Genomic DNA, 25722 nt, shown 5'->3' on the forward strand with positions numbered 1-25722 from the left:
GAACTTCATCAGAAGTTACACACCTACAGAATTTATGTATTTTACACTCCTAATGGGAATGATATGGCAAAGGCTCACAGCCGTCAAAAGTGGTTGCATGTGTGTGTGTTGGTGGGGTGAATCCAAGCAGTTGACAGTGGATCGATGCTGGCCAGAGGTACAGTTAGTGTCCAAAGAGAAAGGCAATTCCTGCTGAATGTGATGCTAATAAGAAGATATGCTTAGCATCTGTAAGTAGAAAGCAGTATGAAATGTTCCCATCTCAGACTGATTACATTTGAAACCTTGGTAATTCTGACAAATACAGAGATTTTTTTAAAGGCAAGTAACATTGAAACAGAAGATGAGGATGAAAATGAGACCATAAGCAATTAGAAGAAAGCACTGTCAGAGACTGTAGAGACTTGTTTCTTTGGAGCACACATTCAGATATCAGAAAAGATGATTAACATATTTATTCTAAACAAAATCTGTTGGAATCATTACATCTTTGGTGTATTCTTGGATTGCATGCTGTATGATAAATTTGTGGATGAGCTGCTAAGCTTATTCAGTCCAACTATTAAAGAAAGAGGGAAAAAAGATCAACAAAGTGCTGTCATGTTTGGTGCTTATCATACCAACCAAGTTGTAAAAATTTTTCATAATGCTTCTAACTATGGACTTGAGGCATTGAATAGCCATACCACAGGCATGAGTAGCCAGTTGCCTATGCATCATATATATTACCAAAAGTGAAAAAAAACCTGCACTCACAGAGAGTGGGAGAGAGAAAGGTGTGGCGATTATAGTTGGAGTTAAAAGGTTTCACTTGACTCTGCAGAAGAGACCACTGTACCTGTTAAGTTGAAAACCTATTGCAATCATACTGGCATCAAGAATGAAGAGATGAGCCATCTAATTTTCCCTCTAACATGGAGTATGGAGCAATCAAGCAAAACACATAGAAAACCAAATTCTGACCCTATGGGCCAGTAGATACTATTTTTGTTGCTGCAGGGATGCAGAATGTGACATATTTGGTGCAAGTACATGAACAGGTGTGAAGAAAGATATGAAGTGAATTCAGCTCAGAAACTGAGAATTAACCACCAAAACAAGGGTGTATAAAATGAAGATGCACGCTGGTGATACCATAGGAAATAGAAAGCAAGACTGGAAGAACTCATGATGTAGTCAGTATTTGTCTATTGGAGAAACTTGTGGATGATATAGAAGATCTGGCCATTTGATATGTCAGGAGTGTAGAACACAGTCTAGGTCAGGATGTGACTAAGATTATTCCTATGTGGCCATAAAAATTATATGGAAAAGGTGTGGACAATCTTTTGATAGTAATGAAAGGAACTTGAGATAATTGAAGTAAAACTGAATAGACTAATGGCTGTGCACCACATAGCACATAGAATAGAGGAATATCTTTGTCTCATTTGATGCAGAGCATACATCATCTCAGGTTGAACAATTTCTAAAGAATAATTTAGAAAGAAGTAACATTTCACTTCTTACCAGCCAAAATAGGGAATCAGAACAATCAGTTTGCATGCAAAGGATTTGAAGATAAGCTCATGGGAGAGTGATTGAACATAGCCATAAGAAGCACTTCTTCAAAGGATGCCACATTTCATGAAGACTCAGGACATGATTGATTGTTGCTTCAAGCAACACACACACAAAAAATGCTGGTGAATGCAGCGTCTATAGGAAGAGGTACAGTCGCCGTTTCGGGCTGGGACCCTTGTGGTGGTTTGGAGACAGAAGATGGTTTAATGTAGAAATAATGGAGCTGTACGGTTTAAAGAATTATCTCATGGAGATTGATGAGGAACACTGTAGACTTGCTTCCGTATGATACAAGGAGAGTAGCAGGGAAGACTATGCTCCAAGGTGTTCCAATCATGAATCGTACAATGTAGAAGGAATTCATAATATTTCTGTGGAGATTTAAGATGATCCAACATTACTGGATCTAGTGATGGATGCCTGAGTAGATCCCTGAGTTTAAGGTAAGTGACAATTAAACCACTACATTGATCCTGGAAAATGTGAAACAGTAAATTTGGTAAATACAATAAAATCTGATAATCTGGCATGTTTGGACTTTAAGGGAACCAGATTAGCAGATTTAATTCACTAATTTGTGTTACACAGTGCTAAAATAAATTTTCCAGTGATCCAGCTAAGTTTAAAGAGTAAGCAAAATGAGGCTCAATGATTTTACACAGAGCACAGGAACAAGGCTACAGTGAACTAGAGAAGAGCATAGCAAATATCTCTTAGTGTACCAGATGGTGAACTGTGAGGAATTCTAAATTGTCGGATACCAGGTTGTATTTTACTTAGTTTTAGAAAAGTGAAGCAGTCAATGGTGGAAAAGGCAGGAGATTGGGGGTGAGAGGAAAATGGATCAGCCATGATGAAATAGCAGAGCAGACTCGATGGGCTAAATGGCCTAATTCTGCTCCTATGTCTTATGGTCTAATATTTGTACAATTGATATTTTACAGTTTTCATCCCTTTAAGGGTTTATGTCATAAGGTTAGCCACTCTCCATGCTGCAAAAGCATGTAATGTTCCAAAGGTTTTCTGAGAGGGCCTCTTGAATAAACTGAACACATCTTTTGAGCCTTTTGTATTTCACATCTTACCAGTCTGTGCACTTTATGTAGACTTTTCGGATGTTAAGGAGCCACTGACCATGCATATTTGGCACCATTTGTAAATGTGTACATTTAACGCCATCACTGGTAGCCATTATGTTGGTGCACAGATGAAAGAATTTTGATGCCATCGTATGTAGTTGGATGGAGATATCATATGTCTTAGATTCCCTTCTCTTAGTTTTGCTGAAAAGCCGATCCAGAGAGATGTCAGATTTTACCTCTTTATGATTTTCTTCACTGAAGTAATATTATGAGTTGATGTGGATGAGGACACAAATGTTCTTGGTTCCAATGTCGTTCGTGGGGGCTCACGTCTGAAAGTTCAAACATGAAGAAGGGGAATTTGGGTTAGGTGTATGGAAAACTTAATGTGCTAGGACTTACTTGATTCAACAAAGCAAGAAAATTTGGAGGAAAGTGTAAAATAATGTGCATCATTTGGGAATGTAGTTGGTCTGATTTCCTCTGTCAATACTGAAAAGTATGTTAAATTAAATGGATTACCATGTGTCTTAAATTAACTTTGCTGATCAACTAATACAGTATGGACTCTAGTTCAATTTTGTTTTAGTTAGTTTCTTTTTGTTTCTTCCTACTCCTTCAGAAATTATTTTGTATATTCTTGCAACCTCCACCACCCGATATCTATTTTTGTTGTATTCGTCCTATTTATGTCTTAAATATGTCTTTGTAGGTGCAAACCTTGACAATATTTTCTATCCTAGACAGGTATATGGAGGAATTTAAGGTAGGGGGTTATATGGGAGGCAGGGTTTAAGGGTTGGCACAACATCGTGAGCCAAAGGGCTTGTACTGTGCTGTACTATTCTATTCTATGTTCTATATTTCACATTAAGGAAAACAGTTTTATGCTCTTGAAATATTTCTTCACATGTATATTTTTCCCTTGAGCAGCAGCATTTGTTAGAACAAATACAGCTTTTACGAATACATGTTTGTGAGTATGAGTGAATTCAGACCCATCTTGCTATGCTGCCTGACCCTCTGAGTTCCTCCAGTGTTCTGTGTGTTGCTTTGGTTCCAACATTTGCAGTCTCTTGTGTCTCCATCTTCCTGAAGCATTTTGTTTCAAACTTTGAACTGATTTCACTTGACCCGATTTAACTGCTTATGGCACAGAGGATGGGTGATTCCACAAGAATGGAAATCTAAAGAAGTAGAATTCTAAAAAAGTTTAGAAAAAATTTACCTTAAGTCTGATTATTGATTTAACATTAAGTTGGTTTCAACTAATGCAGAAATCATTGCCTCTACATTGTCAAGAAGGCTCTAGTCAAAACTAAAAATTTCTCAAACCTAATTAATAGTTTGGTATGTTTTGTATTTTGCAGTTCAGCAGAAAGGGCTTCATTATTATTAAGTGCTTGTTTGGTAATGAATGAGAAATACTCAAACTGTACTTCACAGAAAGATCACACCAGAAGTAAGAGCTGTAACATAAAATATATAATATTCTCATTAAACCTGTGACTTAGACTGACTCTAAAGTGCTGAACTTGGTATGTCACTAAGGACTATGCTCATACTTAAAATAAAGCAGCTGAAGATGGCTGGATCTAGAACACTACCCTGATATTACCTTCACCCTTGGTGAAGTAAAGCAATTTGGACACTTTGAAAAGGATGTATGAAAAAGGAACCGGTCTTCCATTGGACCGTAATCATTTTGTTGTGTTTCTTCCTGATTGTACCAGTACCAGGACTAAGGGGTTTATTAAGTACATAAGAAATAGAAGGAAGTAAATCACTTTGCTTATTGTGCCTTCTCCAGCACTCAGAAAGATCATTAATATTGTACAATGCATCATCACTTTCCTCCACTCTATCCCTTAATCTAAAACTATATTGATCTCTTTGTTGGGAGGAGAGGAAGGCAGCACGATGAAATGATATTGTATTTGTAAGTAAGATGCCGTGCACAATTCTGATTTGATGGAGACAGACGTGAGAAGCACAGGGGAACATCTGGAGAAAACTTCTGAAATGCCCGGTTCGCTGCCACTGCTGCTGTGTGATCGAGAACCTCTGGAGGGAAGGCCCCAAAATCCCTGGCTTTGCCTGCTGCCGGCGACCGAGGCTGGGGTGGAAGCGTTCGGCAGAGATGGTGCTTAGTACTCGGTGTCGGAGGGCTGGTTGGAGGCTTGAAGTTTTCGGACGACTCAGAGTCGGACTGTGGTTGGGCATGGCAGGGAGAGTTTTCTTCCTTCTCCCGTCTGCGTGAGATGTGGGACCTTCGAGAGACTTTGAACTTTTTTACTGTGCCCATGGCCTGTTCTTCATCAAGTTATGGTATTGTTGCACTGTTGTAACTATATGTTATAATTTTGTGGTTTTTGTTAGTTTTTTAGTCTTGGTTTGTCCTGTGTTTCTGTGATATCACACCGGAGGAATATTGTATCATTTCTTAATGCATGCCTTACTAAATGACAATAAAAGAGGACTGCGTGTCCTCATAATCTAAAAATCTTTAAAAAAAAATACTCCACAGCCCTTTTGGCTAGAGGTTTCCAAAACGTTACTGCTCTCAGAGCTAAGCAGCCATCCTATTATTTTGGAGCTTAATCCCGGATGCAGATACCACAGCCAAGAGAATCATCAATCTTGTATCTCACCTGTTAACTCCATGAGAATTTTGTTAACAATTATGTATTTATTTAGCTGTTGTTTTTGTATTAATCATTTCTGCCTAGAGCTTGAAGATCATAACTTTTCCAGTCATTTCTATTTATTGAAAAGTAAGCCACAGTTTAACTCAGTTGCAAAACTGGAATGAAGCATTTGAGCTACAAGATTAATTATATACATTCCTTTTTAAAATTCATATTGAAACCTATCAACTTGAAATCCAATCCTCTCCTTAGATTCTATTTAATGTAAAGTTCTCTGATGTCAAACTTGAATGATGTGGCGAGCCTAAACAGAGATTCAGCCATGATCTTGCAAGAGCAAAAGCTCTTGAGATCCATGGGGAGCAGCAGAAATTTGTCATCCAGGTACAAAGCTTATATTTAGAAGATGAAGCATGTTAAGCATAATAGATGGTCATTACTTGTCACAAATTTTAGATGTCTAAGCACTTTCATTTGCAACAACAGCAAATGGATTACTGATTTTTTTAGAATTTTTAAACAAAGTCTTATAACTAATTGCAGTGCAACATCCTTGACAGTTTCTGCAAATTTCTTAACTTGTACAGAATTTTCAGTTTATTCCTGGGCATGGTTTATAGCAATGAAAATCCCATTCTCCTAATCTGTCCAAGTCCTTCCTCAGCACTGCTTGCACCTCCACCTATCTAACACCCGTCTGAGCAAATTTTCACAGGAATAAATATTTTGAACATTCTCCAGTCCGCAACAATAATATTTACCCTAATGGTACACATATAGTTGCCGCTCACAATCCAGGTTGAAATGCATTCATTTTCTCTAACAAATTGGTTCTGTATGATTTTTAAATAAATTATTTTGTTGGGATCCAGATAGTACAGTCAAGTCTGGATTTTGGCTGACAGGAGGGATAGCAATCAGGTTTCCCTGCAGCATGAAATGAACTCTTTAAGCAATCTGTCCAGTTTTATATATGTCCTTGCTTCAAATTCAAGCCAACCTTTTCTACTCCCTTCACATCTGACTCTTAAATATACAGACAGGTTTTGAAAAATATTAGTAGTGCATGAGCTCCCTCATAGGGTTTCCATGTTTACAGTGATTTTGCAATGGTAGGGAAAGAGGACTAGGTGTCTTTTTGCTAAAAATTAGAGGGAATTAAAATCAAAATCTCGGGGCCAGATGCTTTCCATTCACCCTCTTGTAAGATGCTCTGGTGGCGTCAGAGACTGAAATCGCAGGGTCATTGGGGGCTGTGGGAGTTCATAAAGACCTGTGTTAATCAACTGGCTGGAGTGTTGGTTGATATCTTTTACCTCTTGCTTCAACAATCAGTGGAATTATACTGGTGCCCAAGAGGAACATGTTAACCTGCCTCAGCATCTATCTTCCAGTAGTACTTACATCCTCACTGATGAAGTGCTTTGAAAGGTTGGTTATGAAACATATGCATTCCTACTTTGGATCACTCCAATTTGCCAACTGTCACAACAGATCAATAACAGATGCCATTTCATTGGCTCTTCTGTCAACCCTGGGAACATTTGGACAGTGAAGATGCATATATCAGGTTGCTCTTCATTGACTACATCTCTGCATTCAACACTATCATCCCCTCAAAGCTAATTAATAATGTCCAAGACTAGGCTTCAATTCCTCTTTGTCCTTGATTTCTTCACATGCAGACCCCAGTCAGTTCAGATTGGCAACATCATCTCCGCCACAATCACCATCAGCACAGGTACACCACCAAGGTCGTGCGCTTAGCCCCTTGCTTTATTTGCTTTTATACTTAACGACTACAATGCAATATTTAAGTTTGCCGACGACACTACTGTTGCTGGCCAAGTCAAAAGGTGGTGATGAACCAACATATAGGAGGAAGGTTGAAAATATGGCTAAATGAGCCACAACAACCTCTCAAACATGAGGAAATCTGCAGATGCTGGAATTTCAAGCAGCACACATAAAAATTGCTGGTGAACGCAGCAGGCCAGGCAGCATCTCTAGGAACGGGGTACAGTCGACGTTTCGGGCCGAGACCCTTTGTCAGGACTAACTGAGAGAAGAGCTAGTAAGAGATTTGAAAGTGGGAGGGGGAGGGGGAGATCCAAAATGATAGGAGAAGACAGGAGGGGGAGGGATGGAGCCAAGAGCTGGACAGGTGATTGGCAAAAGGGATATGAGAAGATCATGGGACAGGTGGCCCAGGGAGAAAGAAAAGGGGGAGGGGAGGAAGCCCAGAGGATGGGCAAAGGGTATAGTGAGAGGGACAGAGGGAGAAAAAGGAGAGAGGGAAAAAGAATGTGTGTATATAAATAAATAACGGATGGGGTACGGGAGGGAGGTGGGGCATTAGCAGAAGTTAGAGAAGTCAATGTTCATGCCATCAGGTTGGAGGCTACCCAGACTGAATATAAGGTGTTGTTCCTCCAACCTGAGTGTGGTTTCATCTTTACAGTAGAGGCCGTGGATAGACATATCAGAATGGGAATGGGATGTGGAATACATATCAGAATGGGAATGGGAACAACCTCTCACTCTGTCAGCAAAAATAAGGGGCTGGTTGTTGACTTCAAGAAGAGAAAATGGACGTCCATGAGTCAGTCCTCATCGGGGGTCAGAGGTGGAGAGGTCAGCAACTTTAAATTACTGAGCATTATCATGTCAGAGGATCTGTCCTGGGTCCAGCACATAAGTGAAAGGAAACAGTAGTGCCTCTACTATTTTATAAGTTTGCGAAGATTCGGCATGTCATCTAAAAATTTGACAAGCCTCTATAGATGCGCAGTCTGCTGCCTGGTTGCATCATGGCCTGGTATGGAAGCACCAATGTCCTTGAACAGAAAAGCCTACAAAAAGAGTGGATACAGCTCAGTCCATCACAGTAAAGCTCTCCCCATCATTGAGCACATCTACAAGGAGTACTGTCACAGGAAAGCAGCATCCATCATCAAGGACCCTTCTCTTCCCTTTTCACTGCTGCTATCAGGAAGGAGGTACAGGAGCTTCAGGTCCCAGACCATTAGATTCACAAATAGTTATTTCCCCTCAACCATCAGACTCTTGAACCAGAGGGGATAACTTCACTTATCTTCACTCACCCAAACACTGAACTGGTTTCACAGCCAATGGACTCACTTTCAAGGACTCTACAATTCATGTTCTCGATATTTATTGCTTATATCTTTATTATTATGTTTGTCTTTGTTTCATTTGCACAGTTTGTTGTCTTTTGCACACTGGTTGGTTGTTTTTGTTGTGTGTAGACTTCCATTGATTCTATTATGTTTCTTTGTATTTACTGTGAATGCCTGCAAGAACATGAATTGCAGGGTAGTATATGGTGACATGTATGTGCTTTGAGAACAAATTTGCTTTGAACTTTAATACTGTGCTAGCAGTTGGGGCTGTGGTGTGTATTAAGAGTATTTTTTGGAGCAGCTTGATATAAGATGAGCTTGGTTGTCACATGTACATGGAAACAGCGAAACATACAGTGAAAATGCATCACTTGTGTCAAGTCAAATCAGTGAGGATTGTTTGTGCAGCTCACAAGAGAATTGAACCGTGACTGCTGATGTTGTAAAGTGATCCTCCAACCACAATGCTACCATGCCACAGATATTCAGATGAGAACTAGCATTTATGCAGTGCCTTTCAATGTCTCAGGGTATCTCTCAAAAGTATCTTTCCATGTAGGGATATACTGAGGCCAGTCAAGCAAGTAATGATAATTGGGCATTAAATTTTAGCTAGAACATGAGAAGAACTAACTTGATTCTTTTATTCGTACTATGGTATCATCTTCTTCAGATAATTGTCATCTGTAAAATAGCCATTCTGCTTGTAGAGTTAAGGACTAACGCAGATAACATGGGTTTTTTTTGTGAGTACTTCTAATCTATTCTTAAGAAAATGAAACAAATGAAGAACAGCAAGGTGTTCTTTATGAACCTAAACTGCTGTTGTTGTAAACCATGGAAACACAACAGCCCCACAGCTGTTGCTAGCCTAGTCTCTTTAGCATCTTAAGAAATATGCTTATATACTGAATCATGATCAGAAGTAGAAAATTCTCACTCACGAAGTCCCTTACCCAAATCAAGGGCACCACTTCAGTGCTTTTTGTTCATTATTCGCCAGGTGACTAATGCTCAGTTACATATGTTCACAATAAGTACTTCAGAGAAACATTTAATATCTTCACAGTGTTGGCGTATCTGTTGTAATCACACCTTTGGTCAGTATCATTCATAATTGTATGCCACTTCTAAATATAGAACATATCATCATTGTAGGCCAGACTTGTATCGCATTCAGTTACTGTGTAAGCAATTTTACTTTTTGATCAATTGATTTTTGATGGCTAACAAGGCAAGATATCATTACCTATCTTTAATTGTCCTTGAGAAAGTGGTGAGTTGCCACCTTAAACCAGTGCAGTTCTTTTGGTGAAGGTAGCCCTACATGTTCTTGAGCAAGAGGTTCCAGGATGAAGGATGACCTATGTTACCAAATTAGGATGGTGTGGGGCTTGAAGTGAGGTGATGTTTTTATGTACGTACTCCTTGGTAGTAGAGGCTGTGGAGTTTGGAGATGCTGTCAGATGATGTATACAGCAACAATTGTGTGCAATAATTGAATAAATATGATAAGAATCATGTAGGCTGCTTTGACCTGAATAGTGTTATTATTATTGAGAATTTTTGAAGCTGTACTTATTTCAGGCAAATAATCTTCTGATTTATGCCTTGTACATGGAAGAATGGCTTTTTTGGATTTTGTGAAATGAGTTTCTCATCTCAAAATACCTGGTCTCTGGCCTGCTCTTTACCACAATATTTACTTGCCTGGCTCTGATTGTGTTTCCCCCTCATTTGACTCAGTCTGCACTTTCTTCTACTTTGAAAAAGTAGGCAACATAATCAAGGACCTCTCTCACAGTGGTCATTTTCTTTTCTCTTCCCTCCCATTGGGCAAAGATGCACATACCACCAAGCTCAATAGCAGCTTCTATCCCACTTTTATAAGACTCATAACCTCATACAATAGAGATAAATTTGATCTCTCAGTCCACTGCATCATGTCCTTGGCTGTTTGTTCATCTACCTGCACTACAGCTTTTCTCTAACTTTAACTCTATAATCTGCATTTGTTTTTTTTCCCTGTTTTATACTACCTCAATGTACTTGTATGGAATGATCAGTCTGGATGGTATACAAACATAAGCATTTCACTCTATCTTGGTTATGAATCAGAATCAGGTTTATTATCACTGGCACGTAACGTGAAGTTTGTTAACTTAGCAGCAGCAGTTCAATGCAATACATAATACAGAAGAAATAATAATAATAAATAAACAAGTAGATCAATTATAGTGTACATATATTGAATAGATTTTTTAAAACATGCAAAAACAGAAATATTGTATATTTTTTTAAAAAGTGAGGTAGTGTCCAAGGATTCAATGTCCATTTAGGAATTGGATGGCAGAGGGGAAGAAGCTGTTCCTGAATAGCTGAGTGTGTGCCTTCAGGCTTCTGTACCTCCTACCTGATGATAACAGTGAGAAAAGGGCATGCCCTTGGTCCTGAAGGTCCTTAATAATGGACACTGTCTTTCTGAGACACCGCTCCAGATTTCCTGGGTAGTTTGTAGGCTAGTACCCAAGATGGAGCTGACTAGATTTACAACCCTCCGCAGCTTCTTTCAGTCCTGTGCAATAGCCAGCTCCCCCCCCCACCCCCATACCAGACAGTCATACAGCCTGTCAGTATGCTATCCATGGTACAACTATATAAGTTTTTGAGTATATTTGTTGACATGCCAAATCTCTTCAAACTCCTAATGAAGTATAGCTACTGTCTTGCCTTCTTTATAACTACATCGATATGTTGGGACCAGGTTAGATCCTCAGAGATCTTGATACCCAGGAACTTGAAACTGCTCACTCTCTCCATTTCTGATCCCCCTATGAGGATTGGTATGTGTTCCTTCATGTTACCCTTCTTAAAGTCCACAATCAACTCTTTCGTCTTACTGATGGTAAGTGCCAGGTTGTTGCTGCAGCACCACTCCATTAGTTGGCATATCTCACTCCTGTGCGCCCTCTCGTCACCACCTGAGATACTACCTACAATGGTTGTATCGTCAGCAAATTTATCGATTGTATTTGAGCTATGCCTAGCCACACAGTCATGTGTGTATACAGAGTAGAGCAGTGGGCTAAGCACACAGCACTGAGGTGCGCCACAGTTGATCATCAGCAAGGAGGATATGTTATCATCAATCCACACAGATTGTGGTCTTCTGGTTGGGAAGTTGAGGATCCAATTACAGAGGGAGGTACAGAGGCCCAGACTCTGCAACTTCTCAATCAGGATTGTGGGAATGATGGTATTAAATGCTGAGCTATAGTTGATGAACAGCATCCCGACATAGGTGTTTGTGTTGTCCAGGTGGTCTAAAGTTGTGTGGAGAGCCATTGAGATTGCGTCTGCCGTTGACCTTTTGTGGCAATAGGCAAATTGCAATGCATCCAGGTCCTTGCTGAGGCAGGAGTTCAGTCTAGTTATGACCAACCTCTCAAAGCATTTCTCACTGTCAGTGTAAGTACTACTGGGCTATAGTCATTAAGGCAGCTCACATTATTCTTATTAGACACTGGTATAATTGTTGCCTTTTTGAAGCAAGTGGGAACTTCTGCCTGTAGCAGTGAGAGGTTGAAGTTGTCCTTGAATACTCCTGACAGATTGTTGGCACAGGTTTTCAGAGCCTTACCAGGTACTCCATCGGGACCTTCCGCTCTGCGAGGGTTCATTCTCTTTAAAGACAGCCTAACATCGGCCTCCTGAGACGGAGATCGCAGGGTCATCAGGTGCAGCAGGGATCTTCACAGCTGTTGTTGTGTTCTCACTTTCAAAGCGAGCATAGAAGGCATTGAGTTCATCTGGTAGTGAAGCATTGCTGCCATTCATGCTATTGGGTTTTGCTTTGTGGAAAGTAATGTCTTGCGGACTGTGCCAAAGTTGCATGGTCACTGACCTACATGCAGAATACAAACCATCTACAACCACCCTTTGCCTTCTGTGGGCAAGCCAATTCTGGATCCACAAAGCAAGGTCTCCTTGGATGCCATGCCCTCTTACTTTCTGAAGGAGCCTTGCATGGAGAACCTTATCAAATACCTTACTGATGACACCTTCCATCACTTTGGTGATGATTGAGTCCACTAGATAGTAACAAGTCGGATTGTATTTCTCCTGCTTTCGGTGAACAAGACATACTTGGGCAATTTTCCAAGTTGTTGGGAGATACCAGTGTTGTAACTGTATAGAAAGGAACTGTGCAGGCACAGAGAATGATTCAGAATGTAGTATTAACTTCACTCCAAACCCTTTAAGATAGAATAGTCCTATATCAAATTATAGAAGATTCGACTGCAAGAGATTCAGAAAATTAGACTTTACCACATGAATTAGCACAGATATATGCTCAATATTTCTGCAAAACTGGGAATATTTTTGATGTCTAAACTAGGTCTGGCTTTGAATAACTTCTATGAATAATCATTGATCCTCCAAAAAGACTATTAGATAAATTTTAAATGCAAAAAAATATTTTGTGAAAGGCAGGTGGAAAATTAAATATTTTGTACATCCAAAAGCAAGGTCCAGGATGTAAATACTGGTTTGCACAAGCATCTGTTAGCCTCTCTTTGAACTTCTCGCTGTATCAGATCCTGTGTTGGTAAGTTTTATTTTCACATGCAAGATTCACCCACTTCAATATACTTAGGCATATTGAAACAATTGTAGAAGAACGCTTTTTCTAAGTACTCAGCCTACCTCCAACGCATTGCTTCTGATGAGGTAGGCGACATAAATATTAGCTTCTGCCTTTATAGCATAATTATCACTACATGTATATACCATTACACTTCCAATTTTTTAACTTATTGGTAATAATTGAAAATGTATGCTTATTTTGTATGTATATCAAGACTTGCCTTGAGATAATGAGTTGCTACTGCCTTGTCAGATTTTCTGTTGAAAAAATTACATTTACTGACAGATATTTGTAGGTCTTAGGTGTTCTGTAATTACAACAAAGGGCGTATTGATCGTAGTGCTTGATCTGAATTCTTCCTGCTCACACAGCACCTAGAATCATAGAGCACTACAGCACAGAACTACGGCCTTCAGCTGAAATAGTTTGCCAAACATTCTGCTCGACCTGCACCTGGCCATAACTCTCCATACTCCTCCCATCATCTACTTATCCAAACTTCTCCTAAATGTTGCAATCAAATCTACATCCACCATCCACCATCCCCACTGGCAGTTTGTTCCATACTTTCCTCAGAGTAAAGAAGTCCCTTTAAATATTTCACCTTTCACCCTTAACCTATGACTTCTAGTTCTAGTCTCACCCAACTTTAGTGGAAAAAGCCTGCTTGCATTTCCTTAGCTATACCCTTCATAATTTTATATACCTCTATCAAATCTCCTCTCATTCTCCTAAGCTCCAGGAAAAAATGTCCTAACCTATTCAACCTTTCCCTATAACTTCGGTCCTCTCAAGTCCCTGCAACATCCTTGTAAATGTTCTTTGTACCCTTACATCCTCAAATAATTCATTCAGCTTGTGGAAAGTATGGGGGGTCCTTAATGTGTCCTTACTAAATCTTTGATTAGCACAGTATTAAGTATTACAAAAAGTCTTGTGGAATACCCAAAAGTACTAATCTAAAATGTTAAAACACTGTGAAGCGCAGTTAAAGTAGTAAAATAGGAAAGGTGGAATAAATCTTATGCAGAGTTTCAGAAAGTTTTATTGGGCCTAAAGCTTTGTTAAATAAAGGGTAAGAGACTAGATTTATAGACCTTAATCATTAGGGTATTGACCTATGGCTGTGACGGCTGCCATAGTGAAGAGAACTGGATAGATCTAATTTAAGAGTAGGTTGTACACATTTACAAAATATGATAGAAGGGAAATTGCCAATATAAGTCGTAACTGCCAAGATCATGCAGCAGGATTTTGTTCATTTGTTCAACCTGCCTTGTATTTTATGTGGGTCAGATTCAGAGGTCCACAGAATAATACTTGATAACCTATGGAAGCTGCAGTGGTTAAGCAATCAATTCTCCTGCTCCTATCTCTCTTCAGATTGCCCTCAGGTTTTGGAATTGTTCTATTCCCGTGAACTGTTCATACCCTGATCAGTTTGCAAGATGGAAATGTGGTCGCAAAACTAATTGCATATGGCAGAAGAATATCATCCAATAAATCCATCCCACTGGTTTCCGAAACTTTATATTCATATTCATAGGCTGTACCGTAAGGGTGGCGTTGGTAAATTGTCACACAGATTGTCACATACTAATCCCTTCATCATGGTGCGAGTGTGCTGTGTCTGTTTTGTTATAATGGAAGCAAATGAAACATATATTAATCTTTTCCCCATTTGTACTTTTCTTTCCAGTTTGGTAATGAAGAGGAACAGCTGGAATGGGCAAAAAGGGAGAGTGCAAGAACAGAACGTGAGAGATTAGAACGGTTACACAAGCAAGAACAAGAAGACCTAGAGCTTGCCATAGCACTCAGCAAAGCAGAAATGTCTGATGTGTAAATAGTGCCATGGCCCACTCAGTCAAAAACATATGAGCTGTAAGAATATAGGGCAGAGAAATAGGAGAGAAGAGGAAATGATTGGACACTGGGTGTTCTGAATGTACTGGACAGTAACTGGCCAAAACCCCACTTATACAAATGGCACTGAATCAATTACATGGACTCCTTGGAGATGCAGAAGGTGATGATGCACAAAGAATGTATTGTGTAATTAAAAAGGAGAAAGAATCCTTACCATTCTCAGTGAATTGGCAATTCTGTCTGTTGTGTTCATGCACATGAAAGACTTTGATGCTGATGCTAATTTTCTTTTGCAATGTTGAAGAGAAAAAAAACAAACCCCTCCCACACTCTCTCCCAAAGCAAAATTATATAATATATGTGTATAAACTGCCTGGTTTGTTATTCTCTCTATGTTGCAAAATGCCTAGTAGGTATTTTCACAGACTTTACATGTACAGTGTCTCATTTCATGTTTTATAATACCCCCCACTCACCTTTCTGTCAAACATGCCTTAGTGTTACTGCATGAATGCAGTAAACTCTGAGCAGGAATTACCCTGTTCCAGTGCAGCTTATTAATCTGCAAAGACTTGTACATTATTTCTGTTATATTTGTCTGATACACTGTCGTGTAATTGAAAAACCTATCCCATTTAATTCATTGCACATTTCTTTAATATAATAAATGTGAGGAGACATTCCTGTACCACTGGATAATTCAGTGAACTCACTGAAGTTTCACTAATTTTTGTTTGTAGCATTATGAAAATATGTGTAGAGTAACCAAGTTTTCTCATCTTCTGGTATGTTCTTTTAGTATGTCACATGAATGTGCAGATTAATTGTCTTCATTATAATGTGATATGCCCACAATTTTGAGCCATTTGCAAAGAGAACAGTTGGAGCCTGAATATAGTAGAAACTAGAACACTTAGTGGTGAACAGCAGATAATCATGGGAAAAGTTATGGCATTGTTTTTAAGCTTTGCACAACTGAAATGAAACTATTTAAGGCCAGGTACTACCTATTGTTTAACGTTTTCTAAATACAATGCTTCCAATACAGAGATTTGCCTTTGCCCTCCATATTTTAGCCTTGTATTACCATTTTCTTCCAGCTTACTGTTTTAAGTATTACTTCCGTCATCGATGTGGCAAAAAAAGTACTTCTCTGATACATGTAAGCATTTCATTACACTTCCATAACTGTTTTCCTTTGCAATTTTGGTTGAATTATTTCCCTTTACATTGTTGAATTATTTCACTTTAATTGTGATGGATAAGGTTTAAAGACAGCCACAACGATACTTGATTCCAGTCAACTTGATCTCTACTGTGATGTAAATATTCTCTGATGATTCTGAATTACCTGATTTCAGTTAGTCCTTATGTGACCTTTTAATTTACTAGCTTGCAGCAGAACTTTCAAAGTGCCTGTTAATAATTTGTGTAACTGAGTAATCATACTATGTGATTGTTACCTGGTCTTAGCACATTAACCTCAACTCACCAAGGCTCATTTCTGTACACTGGATAAGACAGCAACACTGCAGTTGTCTTTAAAGCTTGTCGGTCATATTCTCTATTTACTTGAGGAGACTAGGATTGAATGTTTGGTAGGAATAATTTTGCAGTTTATGCCTTTAATATTGGTCAAAAATTCTTGTACAATGCAATTCATCAATTTAGGACCTCTCCAATCATTCTCATCAGATGTGGCTGGAACTTGGCAGGATTAAGGTTTCGCTCATGAGAAATCTTTGTAGTTTGTGAATACTGTGCTGAGATTTCCATATCCATTTTGGCATGCTAATGACATCCCAGAGAAGACCATTCAAATCAAAACCTGTGTAAGTTGAGTAAAAGATGACCAGATTTTGCTTCTGTTCTTGATGTTTTAATATGTATTTACTCCTACTTGAGGTTATGTGTTAAATTTACAGTAATGATTTGATTACTGGAAAATATGATGCTAATGGCAGGATGAATCAGATATTGATTTAGATAGTAGCACCTGTCGGTCAAGGCTTGCTTATGTAATTAGACGCCTGCGAGGACCGGTGCTGGAACACTGTATGTTTGTTATACAAGTTAATAATGGGGATGTAAATGTAGGAGGTTCATAGGTGACATGAAAATTGTTGGCGTAATTGATAGGGAGGAGAGTAGTCTTCACTCACAGGATGATATTGACTATTTCATAAGATGGCCAGAGTAATGACAGATGAAATTTAATTCTCAAAGATGTGGTCTGGTGCCTTTTGGGAGAATATGTAAGGCTGGGATGTACATGATGCCAGGTAGGACCTTAGGAATGTGAGAAACAAAGGCACCAGAGTAGATGTGCAAGGACTCATAAAGCAGTTACATAGACCATAAATATATATGCAGAGAGGTTATGGTGCCACGATATACAACATAAATTTTTCCACAAATAGTGTTTTGTTTCCAGTTCTGGTTTCCACACTATAGGAAAGATTTGAACAGACTGGAAATGGTGCAGAAGAGATTCAGCATGATGACTGAGGTACGCAAGGTTATGAGAGCATAAACTTGGGACAGAGTGAGAAACTTCCCTTTAAGAGAAGTTTCAATAATCAAAGGAAATATGTTTAAGTTAGGGAGATCTAGAAGGATTTGAGGACGCCCAGAGAGTGATTGAAATGTAGAATGTGTGTCTGAGGGGCTGATGGAAGCAGGTGCACTGGAAACACTGAAGCATGGAAAGCTACAGTTTTAAAATGGGTTAGTACCTGATGGCCAGCATGGATACGTGGGTGAGAACCTGTTATGATGCTGTAAGATTGTGTTAAACCTTTATAAGCTCATCACACAAGGGATTCTGCAGATGTTGGAAATTCATTTCATACATGAAATGCTGGAGGAACTCAGCAGGTCCGCAGCATCTATGGAGAGGAATAAAGTGTTGACATTTCGGGCCAAGACTGTTTAAGAGGACTAGAAAGAAAGGGGGAAGAAGTCAGAATAAGAAGGTTGGGGGAGTGGAGAAGAATAAGCTTATTTATAAGTTTATTCCAGCTGACTCTATATGACGGTCAATGTGCACCCTTCACTGTTATGCCTTAATTGCTTCTACCTGTGGTCTTTTTTTTACTCAACACTCAAAGGAGTTTTGTTGTCACCACATTCCTTAAACTAATCTGCAAAGAATATGCTCATTCTCCGGTGTCGAATGTTGAAAGGCCTCAATAGAGTGGATGTTTCCTATGGTGGGGGAGTCTGGGACCACAGGGCACATCCTCAGAATAGAGGGACATCCATTTAGAATGGAGATGAGGAGGAATTTCTTTAGCCAGACAGTAGTGAATTTGTGGAATTTGTTGCCACAGGCAACTGTGGAGGCCAAGTCATTGAGTATATTTAACGCAGAGGTTTATAAATTCTTGATTAGTCGGGGCATTAAGGGTTATGGGGAAATGGATCAGCCATGATGAAATGGTGGAGCAGACTCGGCCAAATGGCCTGATTCTGCCCTTATATTTTATGATAATTGAGAAGCAAGAAACAGTGGATACTGGAAATCTGAAATTTAAAGCAGTATGCTGAAATTACTTGGCATGACTCTGGGGAGGATATTTCAGACCACTGATTCACAAATCTATGCTAATAAGCTCTCACAGGTCTGAGAAAGTGGTCCAAGTGACTTATAGTGCACCTGTAGAAAAAGCAGTGGAAACAGATTCAAAAGTAACATCAAAAGGAGAATTGAAAATCTTCAAAAGGAGATATTTTATAGTTCTGTGAGGGAATGGCTGGGGAAATGGAACTTACTGGAGAGTAAGACTATCAAACGTAGCAGAATTAGGCCATTTGGCCCCTAGAATCTGCTCTGCCATTCCATCATGGCTGATTTATTATCTCTCTCAACCCCTTTCTCCTTCCTTCTCCCCGTAACTTTTGACTTTCAGGAACCTATTAACTTCGGCTTTAAATATACTCAGTGACTTGTCTCCACAGCTGCCTGTGGCAATGAATTCCACAGATTCACTACTCTTTAGCTAAAGACATTCCTACTCATCTCCTTTCTAATGGAGATTCCTCTATTCTGAGGCTGTGCCCTCTGGTCCCAGACCCTCCACTCTAGGAAATATTCTGTCCAAATCCACTCTATCTGGGCCTTTCAATAGTTGATAGGTTTCATTGAGATTCCCCAGCCCGTACTTCTAAACTCTAGTGAGTACAAGACCAAAGCCATTAAATGCACCTGATACATTCACCTTTTCTTTCCTGGAATCAATCTCATGAACCTCCTCTGCACCCTTTCCAATGCCAACATATATATTCTTAGATAAGGGACCCAAGCCACTCACAATAAGTGCGGTCTGACCAATACCTTACAAAGCCTCAGCATTACATCCTTGCTCATATATTTTAATCCTCTGGAAATGAATGCTAGCATTACCTTTGCCTTCCTTCCCACTGACTCAACCTACAAGTTAACCTTAAGGGAATCCTGCATAAGGACTCCCAAGTCCCTTTGCACCTTTGATTTTTAAAATTTTCTGCATTTAGAAAATAGCCTATGCCTTTATTCTTCCTACCAAAGTGCATGACCATACACTCCCCTCCACTATATTTCATCTGCCAATTCATTGCCCATTCTCCCAATCTGTTTAAGTTCTCCTGCAGTCTCTCTGCTTCCTCAACACTACTTGCCACTTCACCTATCTTTGTCTCGTCCGCAAACCTGGCCACAAAGCCATCAGTTCCATCATCAAAATCATTCACATGTAACACGAAAAGAACCCCTTCTAAGTTCCAGTGAGTACAGGCCCAAAGCTGCCAAACACTCCTCATATGGAAATTGTCTTTTAAACCCACGAGAGAGCATGGGCCATCAACTTTTTGCATTGATGTTTCTGTAGCAGGCAATTTCTTTTTTACTAGGTCGAGTTGCTAGCTTGATGCTCAACCCAGCACGGATGGAAAGCTGGGTTTGAACTCGGGAGCCTTCGCTCCGAAGTCCAGCGCTGATGCCACTACGCCACCAGCCAGCCAACTCCTCATATGTAAACCCTTTTATTCCCAGTATTATCCTCATGAACCTCCTCTGGACTCTTCCAGTGACAATACATCCTTTCTGAATGATGGGGCCCAAAACTAATGACAGTACTCCCAAGTGCAGCTCGATTAGTGTCTTGTAAAGCCTAGGCGTTATCTCCTTGCTTTTATATTCTATTCTCTGAAATAAATGCCAACATTGCATTCGCCTTCTTTACCACAGATTATACCTACAAATTAACCTTCTAGGTGTTTTGCATGAGAAACCCTAAGTCCCTTTATATCTCTGATATTTGAATTTTCTCCCCATTCAGATAATAGTCTGCACTATTGTTCCTTTTACCAAAATGCATTATCATGCATTTTCCAACACTGTGCTCTGTCCACCATTTTTTTGTCCATTCTTTCAATATGTATAAGTCCTGATGCAATCGCATTGCTTCCTCAGAGCTACCTGTCCTTCCTCCCATCTTCTAATCATCCACAAACTTTGCCACAAAGCCATCAATTCTGCTATCTGAATCATTGACAAACACTGTGAAAAGTACTGGTTCCAATACTAACCCCCGAGGAACACCGGTAGTCACTGGCAGCCAACCAGAAAATGCCCCTTTATTCACACGCGCTGCCTCCTTCCTGTCAGCCATTCCTCTATCCACACCACTATCTTTTCTGTAATGCTATAGGATTTTATCTTGTTAAGCAGCTTCATGTGTGGCACCTTATCAAATGCCTTCTGAAAATCCAAGTAAATGATATCCACTGCCTCTCCTTTGTCCATCCTGCTTGTTACTTCCTCAAAGAACTCTAGCAGATTGGTTAGGCAAGATTTATCTTTATAGAAACCATGTTAACTTTGACTTTTTTTATCATTAGTCTCCAAGTACCTGGAAATCTCAACCTTATTAATAGACTCCTACACTTTCCCTGCCACTGAAGTTAGGCTAACTGGCTTATAATTTCTTTCATTTGCTTTGCTCCCTTCTTAAAGAGTGGAGTGACATTTTCAATTTTCCAGTCCTCTGGGACCATGCATCAAGTGATTCTTGAAAGATCATGACCAATGCATCCATTATCTCTTCAGCAACCTCTCTCAGGACTCTGGTTTGTAGTCCATCTGGTTCAGGTGACTTATCCACCTTAAGATCTTTCAGTTTGCTTAGCACTTTTTCCTTTGTAATAGCAATGGCACTCACTCCCATGCCTTGACACTCACGGACTTCTGGTACGCTGCTAGTGTCTTCCACAGTAAAGACCGATGCAAGGTACTCATTAAGTTCATCTGCCATTTCTTCATCCACCATTACTACCTCACCAGCATCATTTTCAAGTGGTCTAATATCAACTCTCCCATCTCTTTTACTCTTTATATAACTGAAAAAACTTTTAGTATCCTGCTTTATATTGTTGACTATATTATCTTTTCCTTTCTTATGCTTTTTTAGTTGCTTTTTTTTATTTTAAAAGCTTCCCAATCATCCAACTTCTCACTCACTTTTGCTACATTATATGCCCTCTCCTTGGCTTTTATGCTGTCCTTAACTTACCTTGTCAGGCATGGTTGATTAACCCTGCCATTTGAGAACAACTGCTTCTGTGGAACATATCTATCCTGTGCCTTGTGAACTATTCCCAGAAACTTCAGCCACCCCTGCTCTGCCATCATCCTCACCAGTATCTTCCTCCAATCCACCTGGGCAAGCTCCTCTCTCATGCCTCTGTAATTCCCTTTATTCCGTTGTGATACTGATACGTGGGACGTATGCTTCTCCCTCTCAAATTGCATGATGAATTCAATGAGATCTGGGTTATTACACAACACCCAATCTAAGATAGCCTTTCCCCTAATAGGTTCAAGCACAAGCTGCTCTAAAAAGCCATCTCATAGGCGTTCGACAGATTCCCTCTCTTGCGATCCGACACCAACCTAATTCTCCCAATCCTCTTACATATTGAAATCCCTCATTGCAATTGTGACATTACCCTTATTACATGCCTTTTCCAGCTCCCTTTACAATCTCAACCCCAAATCTTTTGCTACTATTTGGAGGCCTATATATGATTCCCCCAATTTTTTTAAACCCTTGCAGTTCCTTAACTTCTCCCATAAAGATCTAACATTCTCTGACCCATATCACCTCTTTCTAAAGACATAATTCCATCTCTTACCAACAGAGCCACACCACCACCTTTGCCTTCCTGCCCGTCCTTTTAATGTACCCTTGAATGTTAAGCTCCCAACTATGATCTTCTTTCAGCCACAACTCAGTGATGCCCACAACATTGTACCTGCCAATCTCTCTCTCATTGCACTACAAGATCATCAACTTTATTCTGTATACAGTGTGCACCGACTGCAATGTTGCCCTATCATCTGCCTGTCCTTCCTCACAGTCTGTGTACACATTTCATCTACTTGTATACCAACTGCCCCATCCTCAGCTCTATCACTCTATTTCCCTTCCCCTGCCATATTAGTTTAAGCTCTCCCCTATAACTCTAGCAAGCCTACCTGCAAGGATATTGGTCCCCCTAGGATTCAGGTGAAGCCTGTATTTTTAGTACAGGTCATACCTTCCCTAGAAAGGATCATAAAGGTCCAGAAATCTGAAACCCCGTCACCTGCATCAACTTTCAGCCATGCATTCATCTTCCAAATCATAATCTTTCTCTCACTTGTGTGTGGCGCAGGCAGCAATCCAGAGGTTATTATCCTGGTGGTCCTGATTTCAATTTTCTGCTTAACTCCTTATATTCTTTCCTCAGGAACTGCTCCCATTTCTTACCTGTGTCATTATTACCAATATGTACTACAACTTCTGGCTGTTCACCCTCTCCCTTTAGAATAATGTGGACCCAATCCAAGATTTCCCTGACTCTGGCACCTGGGAGGCAAAATACCATCTGGGTGTCTTTATTCCATCCATAGAATCGCCTATCTGCTCCCCTAACTATGGGATCCCCATCACTACTGCACACCTCTTCTTCCCCATTCCCTTCTGAGCCACAGAGCCAGACTCAGTGCAAAAACCTGCTCGCTGCAGCTTCTCCCTGGTAGATTGATTCCATTCACTTCTCCACTCTCCCAACAGTATCCAAAGTGGTATACTCATTATTGAGAGGTACAGTCACTGGGGTACTCTGCACTAGCTGCCTATTCCCTTTCCCTTTCCTGATATTCACCCAGGTACCTGCCTCTCGCAGCTTAGGGGTGATTACCTCCCTATGGTTCCTATCTATCACCTCCTCTTCTGTATAAGCCAAGGGTCATCGAGCTGCAGCTCCAATTCCTTAACAGGGTCTCTCGGGAGCTGCAGCTCGGTGCACTTTGTGCAGTTGTAGTTATCAAGGAGACTAGGGGTCTCTCAAAGTCCCTGCATCTCACACAAGAAACATACTACTAACACTGGACCCATTGACATCACAATAGCTTAAACTTAAACTTATTTAGAACCCCCACCTGTGCTTCCCAAATTCTAATGTTGCTCTCCAACATTTGCCACTCCACTTACTCCTCTTTTATTGTCTCAGATAAGACTCACTCCCAATGAGACTTCCAGTTTTTAAATAAAAGCAATGTAAACAGTGTCCATGGCCATGGCTCCTTTCGTGACATCCTATCCATAACAAATCCATTTCAAACATTCTTCATGCACTTTCAGAAGCGTGAACTAGCTGTTCATTTAGCCAGGACAATGCACAAGTGGCTGCCTTGGTGCAGAAGGTTCTGACTGGATGTTAGATAGTTGTATGAATTGTAGAGGTGGTAAGCTGGAGAAGATCAAACTTGCAGCAATTTATTGCACACTGATTTTGATGGTTATACTTCCTCTCTGTTACTGTATGAATTGAGATGTTTAATAGTACAGGTATTCTTTGTCATAAACTTGAAGCATTCTTGAGCATGTTTTCCAACTGGATGTTGCTGCTGTACCATGACTAGTGTTTATTAATTGGTGGCAATTCTTGACCCGCTACTATTTTCCTAGTGAAGATGCTTTTGATGTTGTTAGTTGGTAGCTATAACAAGTTCAAGTTTATTGTCATTTCAACCAAATATATGTATATTGCCAAATGAAACATTCCTCCAGACCAAGGTACACAACACAATATATGTAACTCACAACACTTAAAGTAATATTACCACAAATAAATTAACGAATAATAAGATGCATTTATGACGCAAGTTAGTAAATAAGCAGTGTAATGTTACTGACGCTTCATACATCGTGAGACCTGGGTGGTAGCACTGAGTTCAGTAGTCTTATGGCAGGGGGAAGAAGCTGTTGCCCATCCTAACAGTTCTTGTCCTAATGCTATGGTACCTCCTGCCTGAAGATAGGGGATCAAAGAGAATGTTTGATGAATGGGAGGAATCATTGACAATGCTAAGGGCCCTACTCATGATAAATATCTCGGATGGGTGGAAGAGAGACCCCGATGACCCTCTCAGCAGTCCTCACAATCCTTTGTAGGGTCTTGCAGTCAGATGCCTTGCAATTTCCATACCAGAGAGTGATGCATCTGGTCAGAACACTTTCAATGATGCTCCTGTAAAAACTGGCTATAAGGTGGAAGGGGGAGGGGATGATAGTCACCTCAATCTCCTAAGGAAGTGGAAATACTGTTCTGCTTTCTTGATTAGAGAGGTAGTGTTAAAAGATCAGGTGAGTTTGTCCCAGAAACTCAGTGCACTTAACTCCCTCCATGGAGGAGCCATTTATGTGCAATGAGGAGTGGTCAGCCCACACCTTCCTAAAGTCCACATCATCTGTTTAGTCTTGTCCATGTTGAGACCTAAGTTGTGTTTGCACCAGTCTGCTAGCTGCTCTACCTCTTTTCTGTACTCTCTATCGTCAGAGTTGATGAGGCCAACTACTGTTGTGTCATTAGCGAGCTTATTGACTCAGTTTCAATTGGATCTAGTACTACAGTCATGCATCAGCAGTGAGTTGAGCACCCAGCCCTGGGGGGTGCTGGTGCTCAGCGTGATGGAGCCAGAGATGTTGCTGCCAATGCAGACTGACTGAGGTCTTTCTGAAAAGAAGTCCAAGATCCAGGTACAGAGAGAGCTGTTGAGACCTAACAAGGACGGTTTGCTAACAGCTTTTGAGGGATGATTGTGTTAAACACTGAGCTGAAGTTGATAAACAGCATCCTGGCGTATGAGGCACCATTTTCCAAGTGGGACAGGATGGAGTGGAGTACATAGGCTATGGCATCAGTGGACCAATTTTAGTGATAAGTAAAGGGTCCAGTGTAGCAGAAAGATGTGATTTAATGCAAATCATAAGCAGCTTCTCAAAGCACAAGATTCAAACCTAGCAATAATAAAGGGGCATTGATGTATTTCCCTGTTGAGATGGTGTGTGATTAAGGAGAAAATTGGTGTAGATGGTGGCTCCAATAGGCATGCTGTATTTGGTGGAGATTATTCATTTTGAAGGTGCTAATGGATTATCCTTGATGTGTAGATGTATCTTGTAGATGCTACACAATATAGTTCTGGTGTACTGATGGTGAAGGGAATGAAGAGGAGGATGTCGATGTTAATGGGGTGCAAATAAATGGGGCAGGATAATTTCACTGGAAAAGCACATTGTGTATTTATGCCTTGCAGGCAATGCAAGGAGTTTGAGTTATCAGGAATTGAGATACTTAGTAAAGGTCAACCAATCTCGTACTTACTCGTTTGGCCATAGTTTTTAACAGGGTTTCTGTGGGACCAGTTATTTTATTTTTTTAAATTAAGTTTATTCATAAGG

At 40.1% G+C, this 25722-nt stretch overlaps 1 protein-coding gene across 3 annotated transcripts in view; it reads left to right on the forward strand.

Moving 5' to 3' along the window:
- Positions 1–17093, forward strand: part of eps15l1a (epidermal growth factor receptor pathway substrate 15-like 1a) — a 492163-nt gene extending 475070 nt beyond the window's left edge. Inside the window, exon 23 of one of the 3 annotated variants that reach the window (XM_063032448.1) lies at positions 14784–17093. In XM_063032448.1, coding sequence (XP_062888518.1) covers positions 14784–14930 — 147 coding nt within the window. In that variant the 3' untranslated portion in view covers positions 14931–17093. The remainder of the gene's footprint in view (positions 1–14783) is intronic. The other 2 variants (XM_063032447.1, XM_063032449.1) reach the window with 2 other exon arrangements.
- Positions 17094–25722: the final 8629 nt, after the last annotated feature.

This window comes from Mobula hypostoma, chromosome 24, assembly GCF_963921235.1.
Source record: "Mobula hypostoma chromosome 24, sMobHyp1.1, whole genome shotgun sequence".
Classification (NCBI taxonomy): Eukaryota; Metazoa; Chordata; class Chondrichthyes; order Myliobatiformes; family Myliobatidae; genus Mobula; species Mobula hypostoma.